Consider the following 17,468-nt stretch of genomic DNA (forward strand, 5'->3'; position numbering starts at 1 on the left):
GAAATATTTTTATAATTAATATTTACATATTTAATAATAATTATTTTTTAATAAATGTCCTGCTAGTGGCACTTGTTCGGTCATTGGGTATTCGGTAAAATATATACAACATAGATCTATCTTCTGCTGTTTCGGTCGTGCGTAGCCTGTGTCGAAATTTAACCGACACATTGAAATTGGCTATGCTTCGCAAATTTTTATAATTTCCAATTTATGTTTTCTTCACATACACACACATTTAAATGAATTAACATGATAGATATTTGTATCAAACTCGCTGTATGAGACGAGAACGGAAGGATCTCTTTTGTCAAGTTAACAGTCTCCGATTGAACGGCGAACATGTAATGCCACATGTCACAGCCGGACGCGACAGATTTTTGTATTATATTCGCTTTTAAAATTGCACGAAATAGTTTGTGTATCCCTTGTGCAAATTCCCTTGTCGCTTTTTTTCCGATCTCCTTCGCCGCCCTTCCGCGGTTTCCTTCGGTCCGCGAATCCGGTTTACACTTTCTGCGTCCACGTGTCAAAATTTTGACACGTTCCAAATTCCAGCGCACATGAACACGGGACAACACGTATGTCACCTGCCGCCGAACGAACTCAGCAATTGATCGCGAACAAGATTCCATCCCAAGTTCTCGTCCCAAATCTAAAAATTCTCGAGTCGATAACTGCTGAAGTCAAATTATCGTTATCAAGATCAGCACGAGATCTCCGTCTAACCTTTTCGCGCGTCGCTAAATTTGCAGGAAACAATTTGTTCCCAATTGGTGAGTATACGAATAAAATATAAAAATTATTTAATTTTTTACAATTAATTGCGTGTGCAATCTCGAAAATTTTAATTGAACAAAATATTTAAACATTAAATATTATAAAGTGTAAAATATTTTTGTGAAACATAATTTAATTACATAGACACTTGTGTGTGTGACTCTTTTCATTCAATAATTTACTACAAATTTCTTTCTACTTCCCGCAATGTTGCTACTCTTGTAACTTGTGAAAGTAAATTACTCACAATCATTATTTTCTCTCTTTTGTAGATTCATTGAAAAAAAAATAGTTTTAATGTCGTGATTTCTCGTGTAAATCTCGTCGCGGGATTTCAAACGCACCCAGTCGTTCATTATTGATATGGATGCGGAGCCAAGCACCAGTAACCGAAAGCCCGAGAAATGCGACGTAAATAACAACCAGCGCTTGATAGCCGAAAGCGGCGGTCGGTGCATGAGCACTCAGGCGATGCAATCGCTCTACGATTTCCGACAAAATAATTTGCTGTGCGACGCGGTGTTGCGACTGGAGGACGGCGGTGTTTTTCCGATTCACCGAGCCATACTCTCAGCATGCAGTACTTATTTCAGGTTTAATTTTATCCAACGTCTCTTCTTCTTCCTGGATCACAAATTATTTTGGCGAATCATCTCGTTCCGATTTTTATTTTCCTTCGATTTTGTGCTCGATTAATTTCTGCAGAGCGTTGTTCACAACGACGCTGCATTCGCGCGAAAAGACCGACGTTCTTCTGCCGGGTGTGACAAGTCCAATAATGAATCTCTTGCTGGAATACGCGTATCTAAGATCCATCGACGTGAATCGTGAAAATGTGTGCGAATTGTTGACGACGGCCGATTACCTGAGCATTCTGGGCGTGCTCGACTTGTGCTGCGACTATCTGAGGGATAACTTGGCGCCGGAAAACTGCATCGGAGTGATGAGATTCGCTCGTCAGCATTTTTGCAAGAAGCTGGAAAACGACGCTTATCGTTACATTGTCGGACACTTCGTTGAGGTGCGGCAATATAACGATTTTCTCATCGCTGATTTCTTTGTCCAGTCTATTTTTTTAAAGTTATTTTCTCCGATTTACATCAGGTATCTCAGAGAAACGAGGAAATTCTGCACCTGCCCATCGAGAAACTGAAGCCGCTGGTCGGCGCCGACGAGTTGAATGTCAAAAGCGAGCAAACGGTGTGGGAACTGGTTCTGCGATGGATCAATCACGATCCGGAAAACAGAAAGGAACACATAGTCGATCTGATGAAGAACATCAGACTGGGTCTCTTGGACACGCAGTTTTTTCTGGAGAACGTCAAGGATCATCCGTACGTTGTGGGCAACGACGCCTGCAGACCGATCATAATCGAGACCCTGAAATTCCTGTACGATCTGGAAATGATCACGCAGAAAGACGGAGAGGTGCCGACGCCGGAGATCGCGCGGCCTAGAGTCCCGCACGAGATATTGTTTGCCATTGGTGGTTGGAGCGGCGGTTCCCCGACGAATTACATCGAGACGTACGACACGCGGGCGGATCGATGGATTCCGGTAGTATTTTAGAGCGTTTTCGGAGAAGGCGCGAATTATTGTCGCGTGTGTGATATTTTAACAGAATTTTACGAATTGTTTATGCGCGATCTCTCTTGAGTTCTCTAGATCAGCGAAACGGATCCGACTGGTCCGCGAGCTTATCACGGACTCGCGGTGGTTGGCTTCGACATCTACGTCATTGGGGGATTCGAAGGGGTCGATTACTTCAACAGCTGCCGTTGCTTCAACGCGGTGACCAAGGTGTGGCGAGAGGTTGCACCCATGAACGCCAGAAGGTCGAATATATTTCAAAGGGGCTAGTCACTGGTCCCCCGCTATTTGAATATAAATCTTGTAGTTCCACTTATATCAAGCAAATTTACGTGTAATAAATAAGTAATACATAAAAATACAAAACAGAGATATTAAAACAAAACGACGTTCAGTGACTAGCTCCTCGAAGGTGTAATTTAACAACGAAAGCTCGCATCAGGTTTTTTTCGTTTCTCGCAGATGTTACGTTAGCGTGGCGGTTTTGAACAACTTGGTCTACGCGATGGGTGGCTACGATGGCTACCACCGGCAGAAAACAGCGGAACGTTACAATTACAAAACGAATCAGTGGTCTCTCATCGCGCCGATGAACGTGCAGAGATCTGACGCCAGTGCGACTACTTTGAACGGTATTCTCAATTCGATACTTTGTTCGAAAAAAATCGCTTTTTTTAATTTTACAACGTGTATACAAATACATCACAATATAATCTAGTAAGTTTATCGATAAATAATTTCGTTTTACGTACAATACAACAGACAAAATATATATCACGGGAGGTTTCGACGGTCACGACTGCATGAACACGGCCGAGGTGTACGATCCGACCACTAATCAGTGGACTATGATAACCGCAATGAGGTCACGTAGGAGCGGCGTTTCGTGCATATCTTATCACGGCTGTGTTTACGTTATTGGTATTAAGACACACGTACTTATTAGTAAAAAAACATTACTCTGTCGCCTGCACAATCGTTCACGCTGTAATTTCACACGTTTGCCCGAACTTACAAATGGCGTATGTAAAAATTAGAATTGAATAGTTAAATTGAAAAAATTACAAAAATTAAATATTGCGACAAAGCTAATCAAAGTTTTCTAAAGGCGGCTTCAATGGAATATCGAGAATGTGCAGCGGAGAGAAATATAAACCTTCCACAAATACCTGGAGCAATATTCCCGATATGTACAATCCACGTAGCAACTTCGCCATCGAAGTCATCGACGACATGATCTTCGCGATTGGGGGCTTTAACGGTGTAACTACAACGTATCAGGTGGAATGTTACGACGAAAAGACAAACGAGTGGTAATCAAACCTTCGTGACAATCTGTGTTTTATATTCAACTGTACTATGCATTTATTTTTCCTGTAATTTATTTACAATTTTTACGTAAAAAAACATAGGTACGAAGCGACTGACATGAATATATGTAGATCAGCGCTATCAGCCTGCGTTATCACAGGTCTTCCGAACGTGTACGACTACATACACAAGCATCGCGAGCGACTGATGGAAGAAAAGCGTCAAAAGCTGCTGGCTCACGAAATACGTCGGACACAATATCAGCAGCAACAGGAGCAGGAGCAAATACGACAGAATTTACAAATAACTCAAGTTATAGGACCGCCACCGCCGCCGCCGCCGCCGCCGCCGCCTCTGCCACGAAACGAAACTGACACCAACAATAATCGCCGACGTTAAAGTCCACGTTTGATCATTAAATCGTTCACGCAACATTTGCCTTAATCGACCGGTGATGCAAATTTCGGATTATCGCAACCCACGGCCAGACGAGAGAAAACCACATTCTGTCTCCAATCAACACTGTCAAAGGGGCGATGTTAAATGATGTTCGACGTTTTCGTCTACCCATGAGTAGACTATTTTTTGACCGTCATTTACTTAGCTTTGTTAAATATTTTTTCATATGTCTATATAGAATCTTTTTGCGACAAGTTTACACGTATTATGTTATGTTCTGTGACATTATCTTGACTGACGTGAAAACACTTTTGATAAGTAAAATAAACCAGGATTTCTACACATATATTGGACTACCTGCGACTAATACGCGTATGTGTTTTTGCACATAAAAATGTATAAGAGAGACGACAAATGCTAAAATCGGGTAAAAGAAAAAAAATAAAAACGAAATTCTATTAAACAAAACTGGCATGATAAAACGTGATAAATTGCCTGTCTCGCAGTGTTCGCGTACTAATTTTTTAAATATGACACCGCATACGTGTAGCAAAATAAGAAACAAAATAAAATCGCAGTAATTCATACAAAAGTGATATGATTTTAATTGCAAATGCCAACTACATTATGAACTTAGCTACTAAGGCAGAGAATTACTTCTGGCCAAAAAAAGCTTAATTCATAATATTTCTCAACTTTATCTGATTACAATAAAGTTTCATAAAACATTTCTACCGAATTACTAGCTTTTTAAAAATATGGTTCGATAGTCAATAATTTACATGTATGCTATATTTTTTAATCTGATAGCACATGTGACATGAAGTATAGATTTTTATCCATAGTACATGCCACTAATATGGCGTACCAACCACACAATGCGTCAGGTGCATCTGTAACTTGGTAACAAAAATAAAATCTCTATTTTGCAAGAAGTGTACGTAGAGGGTATACTTCTCTCCGTCTTCTCTCTGCTTCCATTCAAACGCGCCATCTGAGATTCACAGACCGGTTAGACTGAAATTCCCAGATGTTTTCTGCCTAGCGTTTAGCCAGAGAGAAGACTCTTTTCTCTGGTTCAGCTGATTCGTTCGGTTCTGCTCCAGTCGTGCGCGTGACGCAGCTCATGTGAGCTCGTTCACAAGCGAGTGTTTATAGAAAGCGTGTAATGTCTCCTCTGTACGTGCTACAAAAAATTGAGTCATCGAGAACATACACGTCGCTTTAAAAAATGATGAATCACCAGTGTTGTCAAGTCGTTCCGCAATTAAATTTTGTTGAATAATTGAGAGCTCGTGTTCGTGTACGCGATGTTAGTAATCTTCGTCGAGCCGGCTGTGTCTCGTCTGAGTTGGCGAGCGTGCGTGTGGTGAGACGTGTGTGTATTCCGTGTAGCGAACGTATGGGGACTTGTAATCGCGCTAAGTGGTCGAGTGCGTGAGAAGTCAGCAGGGCCGAAGAAACCTCGGGTGGTGCTCCGAAACGCGACTGTCGACGTCACAATGGTGAGCTGAGGCGATCAACACGGGCAATGGCAAAACTCGCGAGAGGATTGGACTCGGTGGTGCCCATGCTTCTGGTGTGCGAGCATTGCACTAGTCAGACATTCAAACAGATCCAAGACTTCGTTAGGTGGGTCCATCTGTCCAACGTCCGTCGGTCGCTCCGTTTTGTTTTCCTGCGATTTACTCGCGATAATAGCATACTCTCTCGCAAATTCTCGTTTGACATGTCGCGGACGGTCTCGTAATTGTTTGTCGTTCTGTTATTGTTATTTCTTACACGGACATTTGCAGAGTGACATTTCAACTATCGAGTTAATTGGCGTAATTGCACGTGACATACTCTAATTATGCAATTTATTCCAGGCATTTGAGAGACCAACATTGCTCCAGAGAAGGCGGGTCTTTCGTATGCCTCTATGGCTATAATGGAGTTTGCTCCAGTCTTCCCGTGGAGGGTGTCTCCGACAAGGATTACATAGCGCATGCCACCAAGCACGCAGCTATGCAACAGCAACGAAAGAGCAACGGCCAGTTAGTTGAGTCCGGATCGCCGTGGACCGTGTATTCCGCCGCGCAGAATCTACCCGCTGTTCTGAATGACCCGTTTAAGGGAAAGCAGAGCAACTTCTTCACTCGCACCTGGGGAGACGGATTCGTGGAGAAAGTCGACATCCCGAAGAGTCCCTATCTCCCCGAGATCACGATGCAGCATTTCGAAATGTATCTGAAAAAAATTGCAAGGGTAAATCGCACTCTTAATAGAATTACGCGATTTTTGTTGAAACCGGCGATTTTCTGTGTTTATTTATTGCGTGTGATAATTAATATTTGATTCTTTCGTGTTTTCACACAGAGATATAGGAAACATTCGCGGATGAACTCGAACGCAAACAGACCGACTACTCCGAACGAGCTGCTCCAAAATTTTCCAAATCTTAGGAATGTGAAATCTCTAGGTGAGATTCCGTAACATATTGTTTACGAAATTAAATAATATTATACGTTGTGTAACGTGAATTTTGTCTCACAGATCGGCTGCAATCGGATTTAGCTAGTGTTCCAAAGGTCTTTTTAGTACCGAATTTAGATCTTTCGCAAAAAGAGAATTTTAACGCTGTCTTTCCTTTTGCAAAAGACGGTCTGTTAACCGAGAAAAGCACCATTGTTATGCACGTGAAGCAAATGCAGGAAAAGGTACGTGTGATCGCAACAGAAGCAAGCAGACTCAAACATATACTTTGCGCTATTTATATTTTTTCTCAATATTTTGTTATTTCACGTTAGTTGTATTGATGTATAAAAATTTATTTATAGAAGTAAAAATTAATTTTCTCAAAGTCCTAGTGTTTTAACTTTGCAACAGCTTAGTCACTATTTGGACGTTATTGAGGTCCGAATAGCGGAACAGGTCGCATCGAAATCTCAGGCCTTTTTCCACGCAATGACGTCTCACGACGCGCTCATGGAACAACTCACTCAAACCATTACGGTTCTAAAAGCGCTCAGGAAAAATATTCATCAAGTCGATAAGCATCTAGTCAAAAATTCTTTAGAAATTTTACGGTAAGTGTGTACAGGATATATAAAGTAAATACGAGTTTTTCCGAAAAAGTGATTTTTTCGACGATATTCTATAAATAAAAGTGTTGTTTGATTTGCGATTTGTAAAAATTGTCTGATCGATATTTGTTCTCATTTAGCTTGGAGCGCGCTCGGTCTAATAGATTACTGGTTCAAGAGAAATTGAAACTCATGGCGACTGTGCACCAAAGTCAACCCATGATACAGTTACTGTTGTCCACGCCAGATTATGTCGCGGCACTGGATCTTATCTCCACGACGCAAGAAATTCTCTTGCAAGAATTAAATGGAATACACAGCTTTAGGTGAATCATTGAGCAATTTTGACGATTTTTGCTTTTCCAATAAGAAATTAACGAATTAATGAAATGTACAATTGCTGTGTATTGTCGGCTTTTAGACATTTGAGTTCTCAATTAACCGAAATGGAGAAACTCGTGGACAAAATGTTGACGACCGAGTTCCAGAGATATGCGACGGCGGATCTCAACAGGCCGTTAGGCGGCGAGAACACGGTGTTAGACGGCGTAAGTACACGGACACAATTCTTACTCGCAAAAATCGTATTTCCCTGGTAGTTTCGTAGCAAACGAATCTTCATACATCTCTTCCTAGTGAAGATCACATTTGTACGTCCTCAACGAACAGGATAAACTGGTTTCCATCATTTCTGGCCTGCTGCGTCAGAAGCACTTTCAATTCGTGGACACGTACAAAGAAGAAGCCGTGACCACTATAAGGGCGGTGACGAAGCAACGGGTGATAGAAGCCTTGGCAGCGAGCGACTGTTGCAGCGATCAGCAAGCAGCCGCTCTCGAGGTCGGAGGCCTCTCTCTCACGGAAAGACTTACGTTACTCCACAATACCATACAGTCATTGACGTTCCTTTTGTTACGAGTTAAGGTACGTGACATGAGAAATATTTCATCTTATGTTTCGTGTGTTTTTAAATTTGCTTTTTTTCTTTAATTTTTCTTTGGCGTTTTAATCTCTGCAAAATATTGTCCCAATAAGCAGATATTTAATAAAGAAATAATTATTGATAAATATTAGACAACAATTCTCAATGTTTTAAGTATTTTTATTTTTAATTATTAGATTTTAAACTTTAGAAGTAGTTTGTTCGATAATTATTTTTTAATAAACGTTCGAAATAATTCGATTATTAGAAGATTTTGATAGAGATCTGTAAACATGTAACAGCCAAATGTACTTTCATTAGGCAGTTCACGACGTGATGAGAGACACCGCGGACTTGTCGGCGGAACGTTTATGCGACGGCTCGTTCGACGAATCTGTACCTGATCGATTACTAACTCAAGATGAGCACACGCGAGTAATCACCAAACTCACTGATATGATTACATCTGTGTGTGATTATTGCCACGAGCGAATGGGGAATCTGCTTTCAGCAGGAACAAATGAGAAGGACAAATTTCACAACGATAAGGACAAGATCGTTGCTGATGTTTCTCAAGGTAAATCGGATGATAAAGAGAGCCAAGCGTGGAACGACAAGGGCTCCTGGTTGAGCGAGAGAGCAACGACGACTCAAGTTTGTCAATTGGCCAACATGGTTGAAGAATTCACACACACCTGCGAGAAGCTCTGTGGCAAACAGTGCACCGGATTGCGATCAGCGTTTAAGGTATTTACGACAACTCTTTTATTCGTGTAAAATTAATTTTTCTTAATTTTTTGTTTTATCACAATATCCGTAACGTTTTTTACAGGCGCAAGCGAGCAAATTCGTACAGCGCTTTCACAATGAACGCAAAACCAAGCTTACGCTGCTTCTGGATTCCGAAAGGTGGAAACAAGCTGACGTGCCGTCGGAATTTCAGTCGCTGGTAACGTATGTGTACGAGAACAAGCATTTTCCGTTGAAAATACTTACGCGCGAGGACAGCACGAAGAGCGAGAACGTCGAGAATTTTATCATGGTCGGTGACGAGAAGTTCGCCGTGGTCGGAACTGCTCTAATGCTCATACAGATGATTCACGAGTATTGCCGGTAATGAGATCAAATAAATTACAATAAAAATATTATATTTAATAAATATCAAATAAATGACCATTGAAGATAAACGCAAGATCTTGAAAAGTTTTTGTACGTAGAGAGTAACGTGTGAAATTCTTTTACAGAACCGGTAGCGAATTAGTTGCCTTGTCCGGAACAATAGGAAGACAACTGGCCGAATTGTTGAGGCATTACAACTCCCGATGTTGTCAGCTGGTTTTGGGCGCGGGCGCGAGGCAAGTTGCTGGCTTGAAAACTATCACAGTCACGATTCTGGTGTTGGCGGCGCGCAGTCTCAAGCTCGTATTGTGGTTCATGCCTTTCGTGAAGGCGCATTTCCAAGGTAATTTTTTTTTTTTACAAGGAAAAATGCCTTATGCACGCCCTACTCCCCGGAAAGAGAGCAGCAGAGTGTGGGACTTGCATCTACTAAAATCCCTTGATGACTTGCCTTAAAGGTCAAACTTGCCCTGTGATGAGAAGAAGAACCACAACTCCTTCTCATGTATATGGGGCCACGTGCAATGAGGAGGCGCGAGTCCCCGCTCGCATCCTCTCTTATGGCTCCGGCGTCAAACGCCGAAACGAACGCTTCCTCTCAAATTTCCGCGACACCCAGCCCGAAGGCCGGATGATAAATATTTACGTATCGTGTTAATTTGAGAAACTTTTTTGTGCGCAGCGCTCACGGAACAAAATCCTAGCAGAGGACTCATCGGCACGTCCGGTATAAGCGGAGGAGTGGCCTTGCTGGACAGCGTCGAGAGGGACATTCGTGCGCACGTGCGCGAGATCGAAGGAAAGGTTCTCACTATCGTGGACAATCTGCTGAGTGGACAGATATCCAAATGGAGTGCGAGGCCTCCGGTACCCTCTAAATCAATCAGAAATATTTCCAGGTGAGTGAGACGACACAATAACAGCGAAATTTACGATTTCCCAGCGTTCGTTTGACGTAAAATTCGTCGTTTACGCGCGCAGTTATCTGATGAAGCTTCACGAAGTCGTTTCCGGAATTCTGCCCACCGTTGAAGTGCAATCTCTTTATCGCACGGTAAACTCGTCCTTCAAAGAGAAGCTCAGGGAGCAACTGGTCAAGATGAACATAGTGAACAACGGTGGCCCGCAGCACGGCGTGGTCACGTCGGAACTTACGTTTTATCTCGAAGCCTTGAGAAAGCTAAAGGTTCTGCCGAGCGAGGAGTTAAACGACAATTGGATGAGCGACATATGGACTAGATAACATGCAGAGTGCGTGATATACTGCATTATAGAAGCGATGAAGTATTCTAGAAACAGGTGACTAATCTCTCTTTCTTTCATTTGTCTTCCGTTTGTATCGCTCGTTATATTGCGAGTTGTAAGATCTGCGAGGTACCAAAGTTCGTCGATCGTTTGATGGATGCGCGAACGTGTGCAATATATTTTATGATTTTTACGAGTTTTATGAAAACGTGCGAGTTTTTAAGTACAAATAATAAAAAATTATTTAAGACTTATTCTGCTTTCTCTCCTTTTTTTCTCAAATAAAGAAATGAAGAAAAAAATGTTATATTTAATCTGTCGAATCTTGAGAACGATATACGGCCGAACGTTGCATCGTATACAGAAAAAAATAATCGTTTATGAAGGGACAGATACAAGAATCGCATAACAATTGCAGAACACATAAAAAATATCATTTAAGAAAAATTATACCGAGATAGCAAAAACTAGGAAAGAATAAAGATCTCTATAAATATGCATCCCGTAGTCTTTTACGTCTAGCGAGAGCAATTACTTTAGTAAAGTGTTACTATTCTGATTTAGAGTAAATACAAATGTATGAGCTTTTGCGATATTTCGGGAAATAAGTTTTTATTGAATATCAAAATGATCGCGATACTTAAAGCTGTTAATTTCGTTAATAAACTCACGCCAATTCGGTGCCTCATGAGATGGAATATAGTTGAAATTGTTCAATATTGTCGTTTGCAGATATTTTGATGCGTCGCGCTGTTGTAGCAGGACCAATCGTCGACATACTTGTTTTTTTTTTTTTTTTTGTAATAATTATGTTTAATATCCTTCAACTTAAAGTTTCACGTGTCATTTTAAAAAACATTGTTTTTGCAAAAGAGCTATCGAGATATGAATTTGTATTGAACTGAATTCTGTGACAGAACAACAAATGCGACTGCTTGGATTGTTGTGTTCATTGTGCGTGTTCGAAGGAACTATTTATAACAAAAATGTATATCATCGCTTTGTTGTAAATTCTCATAAACAATACATGTAATATATTATTTTTTAGTAATTGGAAGATAATACAAGTTTTGCATAGAAAATGATATTTATTAGAATTATGTGCGACATGTAATAGTCTTGCAATTGCGGAAAAAAACTCAGTCTCTAACGCGGTATATTCTGAAAAAATATGTACGTGCATTGCTTTAGCAAGAGTTGAGTGACTTATTGCAAATTGAAATCTGTGCATTCCATTCCTGGAGACTTTTCATCTAGTCCAAGTTGTACATAATGTACTGAATTTTATTCAAGGAAGATAGATACATTAAAAACCGATCGACTTAATTCATGAAAAAGTGTCGATATGTACGTGTGTATGTGTGTGTATGTGTGTGCGCTACGCGTTATGATCTGACGACTTGCACCACTTTGCTTCGTGTGAAAAAAACATTTTTTTTACATCGTGAGAAAATGAAAGTGTTCAGAGCTGCTGATTATTGCAAAGGATATCTTATCGTGAATATCTTTATCAAGACTGATGACCCCTTCTCGTTAGATCATCGCGTATATACAAATAAAATAACATTGCGTAGACAAAAACACGCGCGATTAGAGTAGTTAAATAAATTATTATATATCTTGTACCGCGTCTCTCGCATAATTTATGTGACAAACGTCAACATATATAGAACGTTACAAGGCGACACGAAGAAAATATATTATTATTTATTGAAATAAAAAAACATCCTCAAACGCCTATTGAATTTCGCAATTCAAGACTGGACATCAAGATTGTCGCAAAACGAAAAATCTTAATTATCTATCACACCGGTCTCTAAATAATACACAGATAATATTTTTCGAGAAGTACTCGAAAATGCGTACCGCTGATTGTATTGTGTAATTATTAATAATCCATATAGTGGTTTTTTTTTTTTATATGCAATACAACGCGGCACGAACAATATAATGAATAGTATACGAACGAGATGTTTCCTCACTTCCATAGTAACGAAAAGCAAAACATAGCCATAACCTGAAGAAACATAAAATTGTGTGCGCGAACGCACGATTGCAAATCATTCGACCACATACTCTTCGCTGCGTCTCAGTGACAATGTCTGCGGAAAATCGGTGAATTGCTGTGTATACAATCACTTTGTTAGCTTTGTAACAAACGAATTGTATCATACTATATAACACACATTAGAAACGATCATACCAAGCCTTGTGACAACAAATTGCGAGTAATCTTTGTAAAGATATTTTTATCGTTAAGTGTCGCGTTGCTTTCGCAAGTGACAGATGAGTGATTTAAAAAATAAAGGGGAGAGGAAAACACATATATACACGGTTGTTTAATAAAGATCTAAGTTAATTAAATTAGCTTCACTTGTCTCTTAATTTGCCGCACCTGTGTGTTGTTTTTTTTTTAGAAGCGTAGTCGAGTCGCGCTCGTAGTTGCAATTTAAACTTTTACAGCGAGGAATCTATGCGAGAAATCGCGTTACGACTCGCGACCGAAGAAGAGAACAAGCGAAAGACTGATCAGAATGAGACTCACGAACGTTCCATTATCATCCTCGGCAGCAAGGGAGTTGTAAGTGATGAGATTAGCAGCGTGCCGCGTTTTCGCGACGTACTTTGCATTTCACCGTTACGTTTCTAGGGTAAGACAACAATGCTGTATCGATTCCTCGAAAAAGATGAAAGAGCGAAACCGACTGTAGCGATGGATTATTCGTTCGGTCGCAAAACAGTGAAGAGTTTAGTAAGTGCAACACGTGTTTAAAAAATCATAAGAGTAACGACTCTGTAAAGTTTAAAAAATAAATCCAGAAATTATTTAAAGTAATTAATTTTTTATAAAATTAAGTCAAATTTTTTAATGCCGCGTAGGTGAAAAACGTAGCGCATGTATGGGAGGTGGGACACTTGACGTCTTCTTTGGTATCCGTCGCGATGACGGGATCGACGTTAACGCATTCGGTTCATCACACAGTATTGCTGATGATGCTGGATTTATCGCGACCAGAAGAATTGTGGACCTCCTTCGAGGAGAGTCTCTCGGTGATGCGAATCGGTTTGAAAATGAGTTACGATCTCGATACGATTAAGGAATTGGGAGAAAAAAGAATAGCGGAGCGGAAAAAGGAGATAGAACGCGGAGTCGATCCTTTCCCGATGAAGCTGTGCATCATAGGCGGGCGATACGACGAATTCAAGGTATTCTCATTAACATTTTTCAGTTTTAAGTTTAATATCAAATGTGATTTGCGAATCTCTTTTTTTTCATAAAACAAATAAATAAGGTTCGATTTGTCTCAAATATACATTTTGAAATAGGACATTTTAAAGAAACATTTATTATATAAATTTCACGCGTTCTTCTCTCTGTGATACACTTTGAAGAACAAATATGTTTCAAAACTTCATTTCCGTTCACTTTCCGCAACAGGAGTTTGACTCGAGCAAAAAGGAATTTGTCGGCAAGATATTGAGAGCGGCAGCTCACAACTTGGGCGCGAGTCTGTATTATTACTCGTCTAAAGATAAGTTTCTCATACGACGGCTCAAAGATTTATTATCTCATCACGGATTTGGTTCTCCGCTTGCGTAAGTCTCTCGAACGAAACTTCGCTACGTATTCGAGTTGCATTTATCAAACTCCCATCTTATAAATTTTAACGTCTAAACTAAGTAAGATATGTAACAACTCGCGTGTTTTCGTATGTGTCGTAAATAAAAAAAGGGAGGAAAAGTGCACGGATTACGAGAAACCGTTGGTGGTCGCGGCCGGCGCGGATTCATACGGACGGATCGATTTGCAATTTCCGCAAATGAGACCATCGGCAATTTTAGACACCATCAAGCAGATCTACGTTTCCCGAATACCGCAGGCGTCGAAGAACGATGAGAGCACTTTGGAGGATCCTAGCAACGATCCTAATTTTAACGAGCCCGTTATCGACAGGCTAAGAATACAGCGGGAGGAGGTGCGCACACGTGTCTTATTTGTTATCTTCTCGCTTGAAGATCGGATCGGTGAAAAATATTAGTTTGTTTAGGAGATTAATTTCAAGCACATTTATGTATGAAAACTAAATATTGAGTTTTTCTCTTTTTTTTTTTAGGAAATCAGCATACTGCTGAGCGACATGATGGAAGGTCGCATGCCGAAAATTCCTGTGCCCGATCCAATTTAAAAATTCATTTCCTTTTCACTGTTGAATAAAATAATAAGAAATTATAGTTGACGTTTATCATGTGATAATTACATTTTGATAATAAAACTTTTTCAAACACGATGAAAAACTAGTTTAAACGTTTATTTTTCCGACACTTTCTCCGCATCTCACAAGTCTGCATTATTTGCCTCTATAATCATTGTAAAGATAAGAGCCCGTTATTTCTTGCAAGCAAGGTAACTGATAAGGAAAGACTTAATGGGGATTTCTTATATAGACGGTGTAAGCGATATGAAATTTTTATTCTGTAACGCGTGTGATATTCGCTGTTGTAGTTTGCAATATTTGTCACGCAAGTTTCTCTTAATTATTTGCAGCAAGAGATAAAGAAATTATATATTAAAATGCATCTCAGTGAGACTTTTTTAATGTTAAAACATCTCATTATTTCGAGAGATTACATCACAAAGATCGAAATCTCATAGAAATCAAGTTTGTGTTTCACATGTGCACTTTTCTCTCAAGCATCTCTTCAAACACCCCTTTTCTCCCACTGCACCAAGAGATTATCTCACGAGACAATGAACTCGTTTACAACTTAGGGTAATTTCGACACCGTGTCCGCTCCTGTTTGGCGCTCTTCACCGCCCCCGAAGAAGAACCCCGTCTCTTTTTCTCTCCCACGCAGCGAAAGGGTGGTTGTAGTAGGGGGAAACAAAATGCACCACCCCGCACTCCGGCGACGTAAGGCCTCTCACGCTGATAAGAGGAGCTGCGCGCAGTCACCGTGAATGGTGGCGCATGCGTGCGACCGATCCGCGCCGCTCCCGATACGCGCAGAGTCCGAGCGTTTACGAAAACGGGTCTCCCGCTTGGGGGGGTATCGGCGAAGAGCCTCTCGCTTCCTCGCCGCGACGTTTCCTCAGTGAAAATGCCGCCGCGATAGAGAGCCGCGCGTGCCCGTGTGCTCTCCTCGGGCTCTCGTCGCGCCCCCGTGACAGGAAGAGTCGGCTCCGTCTTACTGAGAAAACGCTTTCGCGAGAAGACGCGGACTACGTCCACGGCTCGGTTTTCGCTCGTCTGAATATCGCTCGTTTTCTTCGCACCGTTTCCTTTTTCCGTTCGCCGCCTTTCTTACTCCTTCTCCCGGTTCTTCTTCTCCAGTCCTTATCACCACCCGCTTTCTCTCCACTTCCTCTCCATCTCTCCCCTCTTCCTTTCATTTGCACGATTTGACAGTCCGCGAGTGCCACCGAATCATAGTCGGCGCTCTCGTGGATTTTGGACGTCGCTTCCGGAGAACGGTGCCGTCAGGCGCGCACAGGTGCACGCAGGTGAGTCGCGAGAAATGAATGAGCGATTCGAAGAATCATGACGGAGAAATCATGACGGCTCGAACGATCATGAATCGAAAGAAACCGGTCACGAATCGCGACTTGTCGAAGCTCGTTTCGGTGAAAACTAGAGCGATTTGCGGCGAATGTGCGCGCGCGCGCACACACGCCTGGTTTACGTCGCGCGACCCATTTACCTGTGACGTGCATCGCGATCGGCTTGTTCGCATCTTGCTGCTCCCCGCGGCGCGGTCTTGCCTTTCTCGCCGTTATCGATTCCGGTATGAGCGCGCCCTCCGCGGACAGGTATCTCTCCGCCGTCTGTCGCACTTTCAGCGCGAATCTCGAATCTCGCGTGCACCGATCGAGTGCACCGAATCGGTGTCATCCACGCGCGCACGCGGGATTTACGCAACACGCGCGTCGGCCACGCGCGAGATTTGGCTCGACCGACCTCGTTGCGTCTCGAGCACCGGCTTTATTTTCCTCGCAATTCCTCCGCGCGTGTTTCATTTTCGATCGAAGAAACTAGAGAAACTAAAATAAAGAAATTTAACATATAAGGATTTCTTCGATGTTGCGACCTGAAACAAAGTTTACTCAATTGTTTGATTACAAAAACATTTACTCTCGTTTTAATTAAAAATTAAAATCGTTGCGTTACACACGCGTCTGATAATGATTTTTTCGAGTGGCTATACATGTGTGTACGAGGCGTTACATCATTCTGGCGTTAAATCGAACGCGTCGTATGTCGCATCCTTAATTTTTAATTTTTCTTACCAAGGTTTATTGATCGCGCCGCTCTCGATTGAGTTTCCGAGAAACCTATTCACATGAGGGACGGGACTTAATTCAAGGATTTCTGTGCGATCTCCTTCCATCATGCTTTTATTTTAAGAAGCTTGCGCGCATCAATAACTACTATTATTACACAGTCGGTTACATTTGTGACGAGTCTCTGTGATAAATTTAAAAAATTCGCATTCAAGAAGCGTTCTATCTTCGACTCATGTCTTACGTTCATTTGATTGAATTCTTCGCAAATTCTTGCTTGCTCGACTAACGCGCGAAATCGTCTCTCGCTTTGTACCTATTTTTGCAACCGTAAGCACACACACAGTTTTGATGTGGTAGACGTCGTTTCCGGTAACGAGTCAGTTTCGCGATGTGGCGTGTGTGTATGCGCGCGCCCAGAGGAGGTATAAAAATATAACTGTTCCTTGACCGTAAGCGGACGCCTTTACGTGCTCACGAGATCACGTAGGACCGGATATTGCGTGTTTGTCCTCGCCACGATTTTGGACGCAGCGCGGGGACAGTCACCTCTTTGTGATCACGCGATCCCTCCTCGTTCTTTCTTTCGGCACCGATATGCTCGCACGCGGACGCGTGTTCTTCATTAATTATTTCGAACAATAGGTCTCGATCGATTCGCGGGATTGTTTTAAAACTCCAGCGCCGGTATCTCAAAAGGTACAGGCGAGCAGCAGAGACTGGAAAATGACAACCTATATTATATATGTATATATAA

The 17,468-nt window shown here is 41.6% G+C and overlaps 4 protein-coding genes across 5 annotated transcripts in view; all 4 read left to right on the forward strand.

Annotated features, from left to right (window-relative positions):
- Positions 1-32: 32 nt before the first annotated feature.
- Positions 33-4,648, forward strand: LOC109852018 (kelch-like protein 10). 2 transcript variants are annotated; one of them, XM_020422759.1, is made up of 9 exons: positions 33-776; positions 1,053-1,373; positions 1,486-1,801; positions 1,885-2,337; positions 2,446-2,615; positions 2,833-3,002; positions 3,133-3,291; positions 3,479-3,683; positions 3,783-4,648. In XM_020422759.1, exons 2-9 carry the CDS (start codon positions 1,144-1,146, stop codon positions 4,078-4,080), a joined length of 2,001 nt encoding a protein of 666 aa, XP_020278348.1. In that variant the 5' UTR covers positions 33-776; positions 1,053-1,143; the 3' UTR covers positions 4,081-4,648. The 2 variants fall into 2 exon arrangements, with proteins under 2 accessions (XP_020278348.1, XP_020278349.1); XM_020422760.1 differs by having other exon boundaries at positions 2,446-2,580; positions 2,813-3,002.
- A 424-nt stretch (positions 4,649-5,072) lies between these two features.
- On the forward strand, positions 5,073-12,888 carry LOC109851999 (vacuolar protein sorting-associated protein 54). The gene is made up of 13 exons (XM_020422707.1): positions 5,073-5,712; positions 5,949-6,327; positions 6,439-6,541; positions 6,616-6,779; positions 6,949-7,148; positions 7,286-7,471; positions 7,567-7,693; positions 7,815-8,069; positions 8,389-8,814; positions 8,900-9,180; positions 9,312-9,529; positions 9,869-10,085; positions 10,168-12,888. Exons 1-13 carry the CDS (start codon positions 5,612-5,614, stop codon positions 10,427-10,429), a joined length of 2,919 nt encoding a protein of 972 aa, XP_020278296.1. The 5' UTR covers positions 5,073-5,611; the 3' UTR covers positions 10,430-12,888.
- LOC109852000 (cytoplasmic dynein 2 light intermediate chain 1) lies at positions 12,465-14,690 on the forward strand. Its single transcript, XM_020422708.1, has 7 exons — positions 12,465-12,546; positions 12,895-13,012; positions 13,082-13,183; positions 13,312-13,638; positions 13,871-14,028; positions 14,165-14,408; positions 14,547-14,690. Exons 1-7 carry the CDS (start codon positions 12,530-12,532, stop codon positions 14,616-14,618), a joined length of 1,038 nt encoding a protein of 345 aa, XP_020278297.1. The 5' UTR covers positions 12,465-12,529; the 3' UTR covers positions 14,619-14,690.
- Positions 14,691-14,883: 193 nt separating this feature from the next.
- LOC109852020 (protein numb) overlaps positions 14,884-17,468 on the forward strand; it is a 47,017-nt gene continuing 44,432 nt past the window's right edge. Inside the window, exon 1 of the mRNA XM_020422764.1 lies at positions 14,884-15,934. The gene's annotated coding sequence lies outside the window, so the exon portion shown is untranslated. The remainder of the gene's footprint in view (positions 15,935-17,468) is intronic.

This window comes from Pseudomyrmex gracilis, unplaced genomic scaffold (assembly GCF_002006095.1).
Source record: "Pseudomyrmex gracilis isolate BER0280 unplaced genomic scaffold, ASM200609v1 scaffold_23, whole genome shotgun sequence".
Lineage (NCBI taxonomy): Eukaryota > Metazoa > Arthropoda > Insecta > Hymenoptera > Formicidae > Pseudomyrmex > Pseudomyrmex gracilis.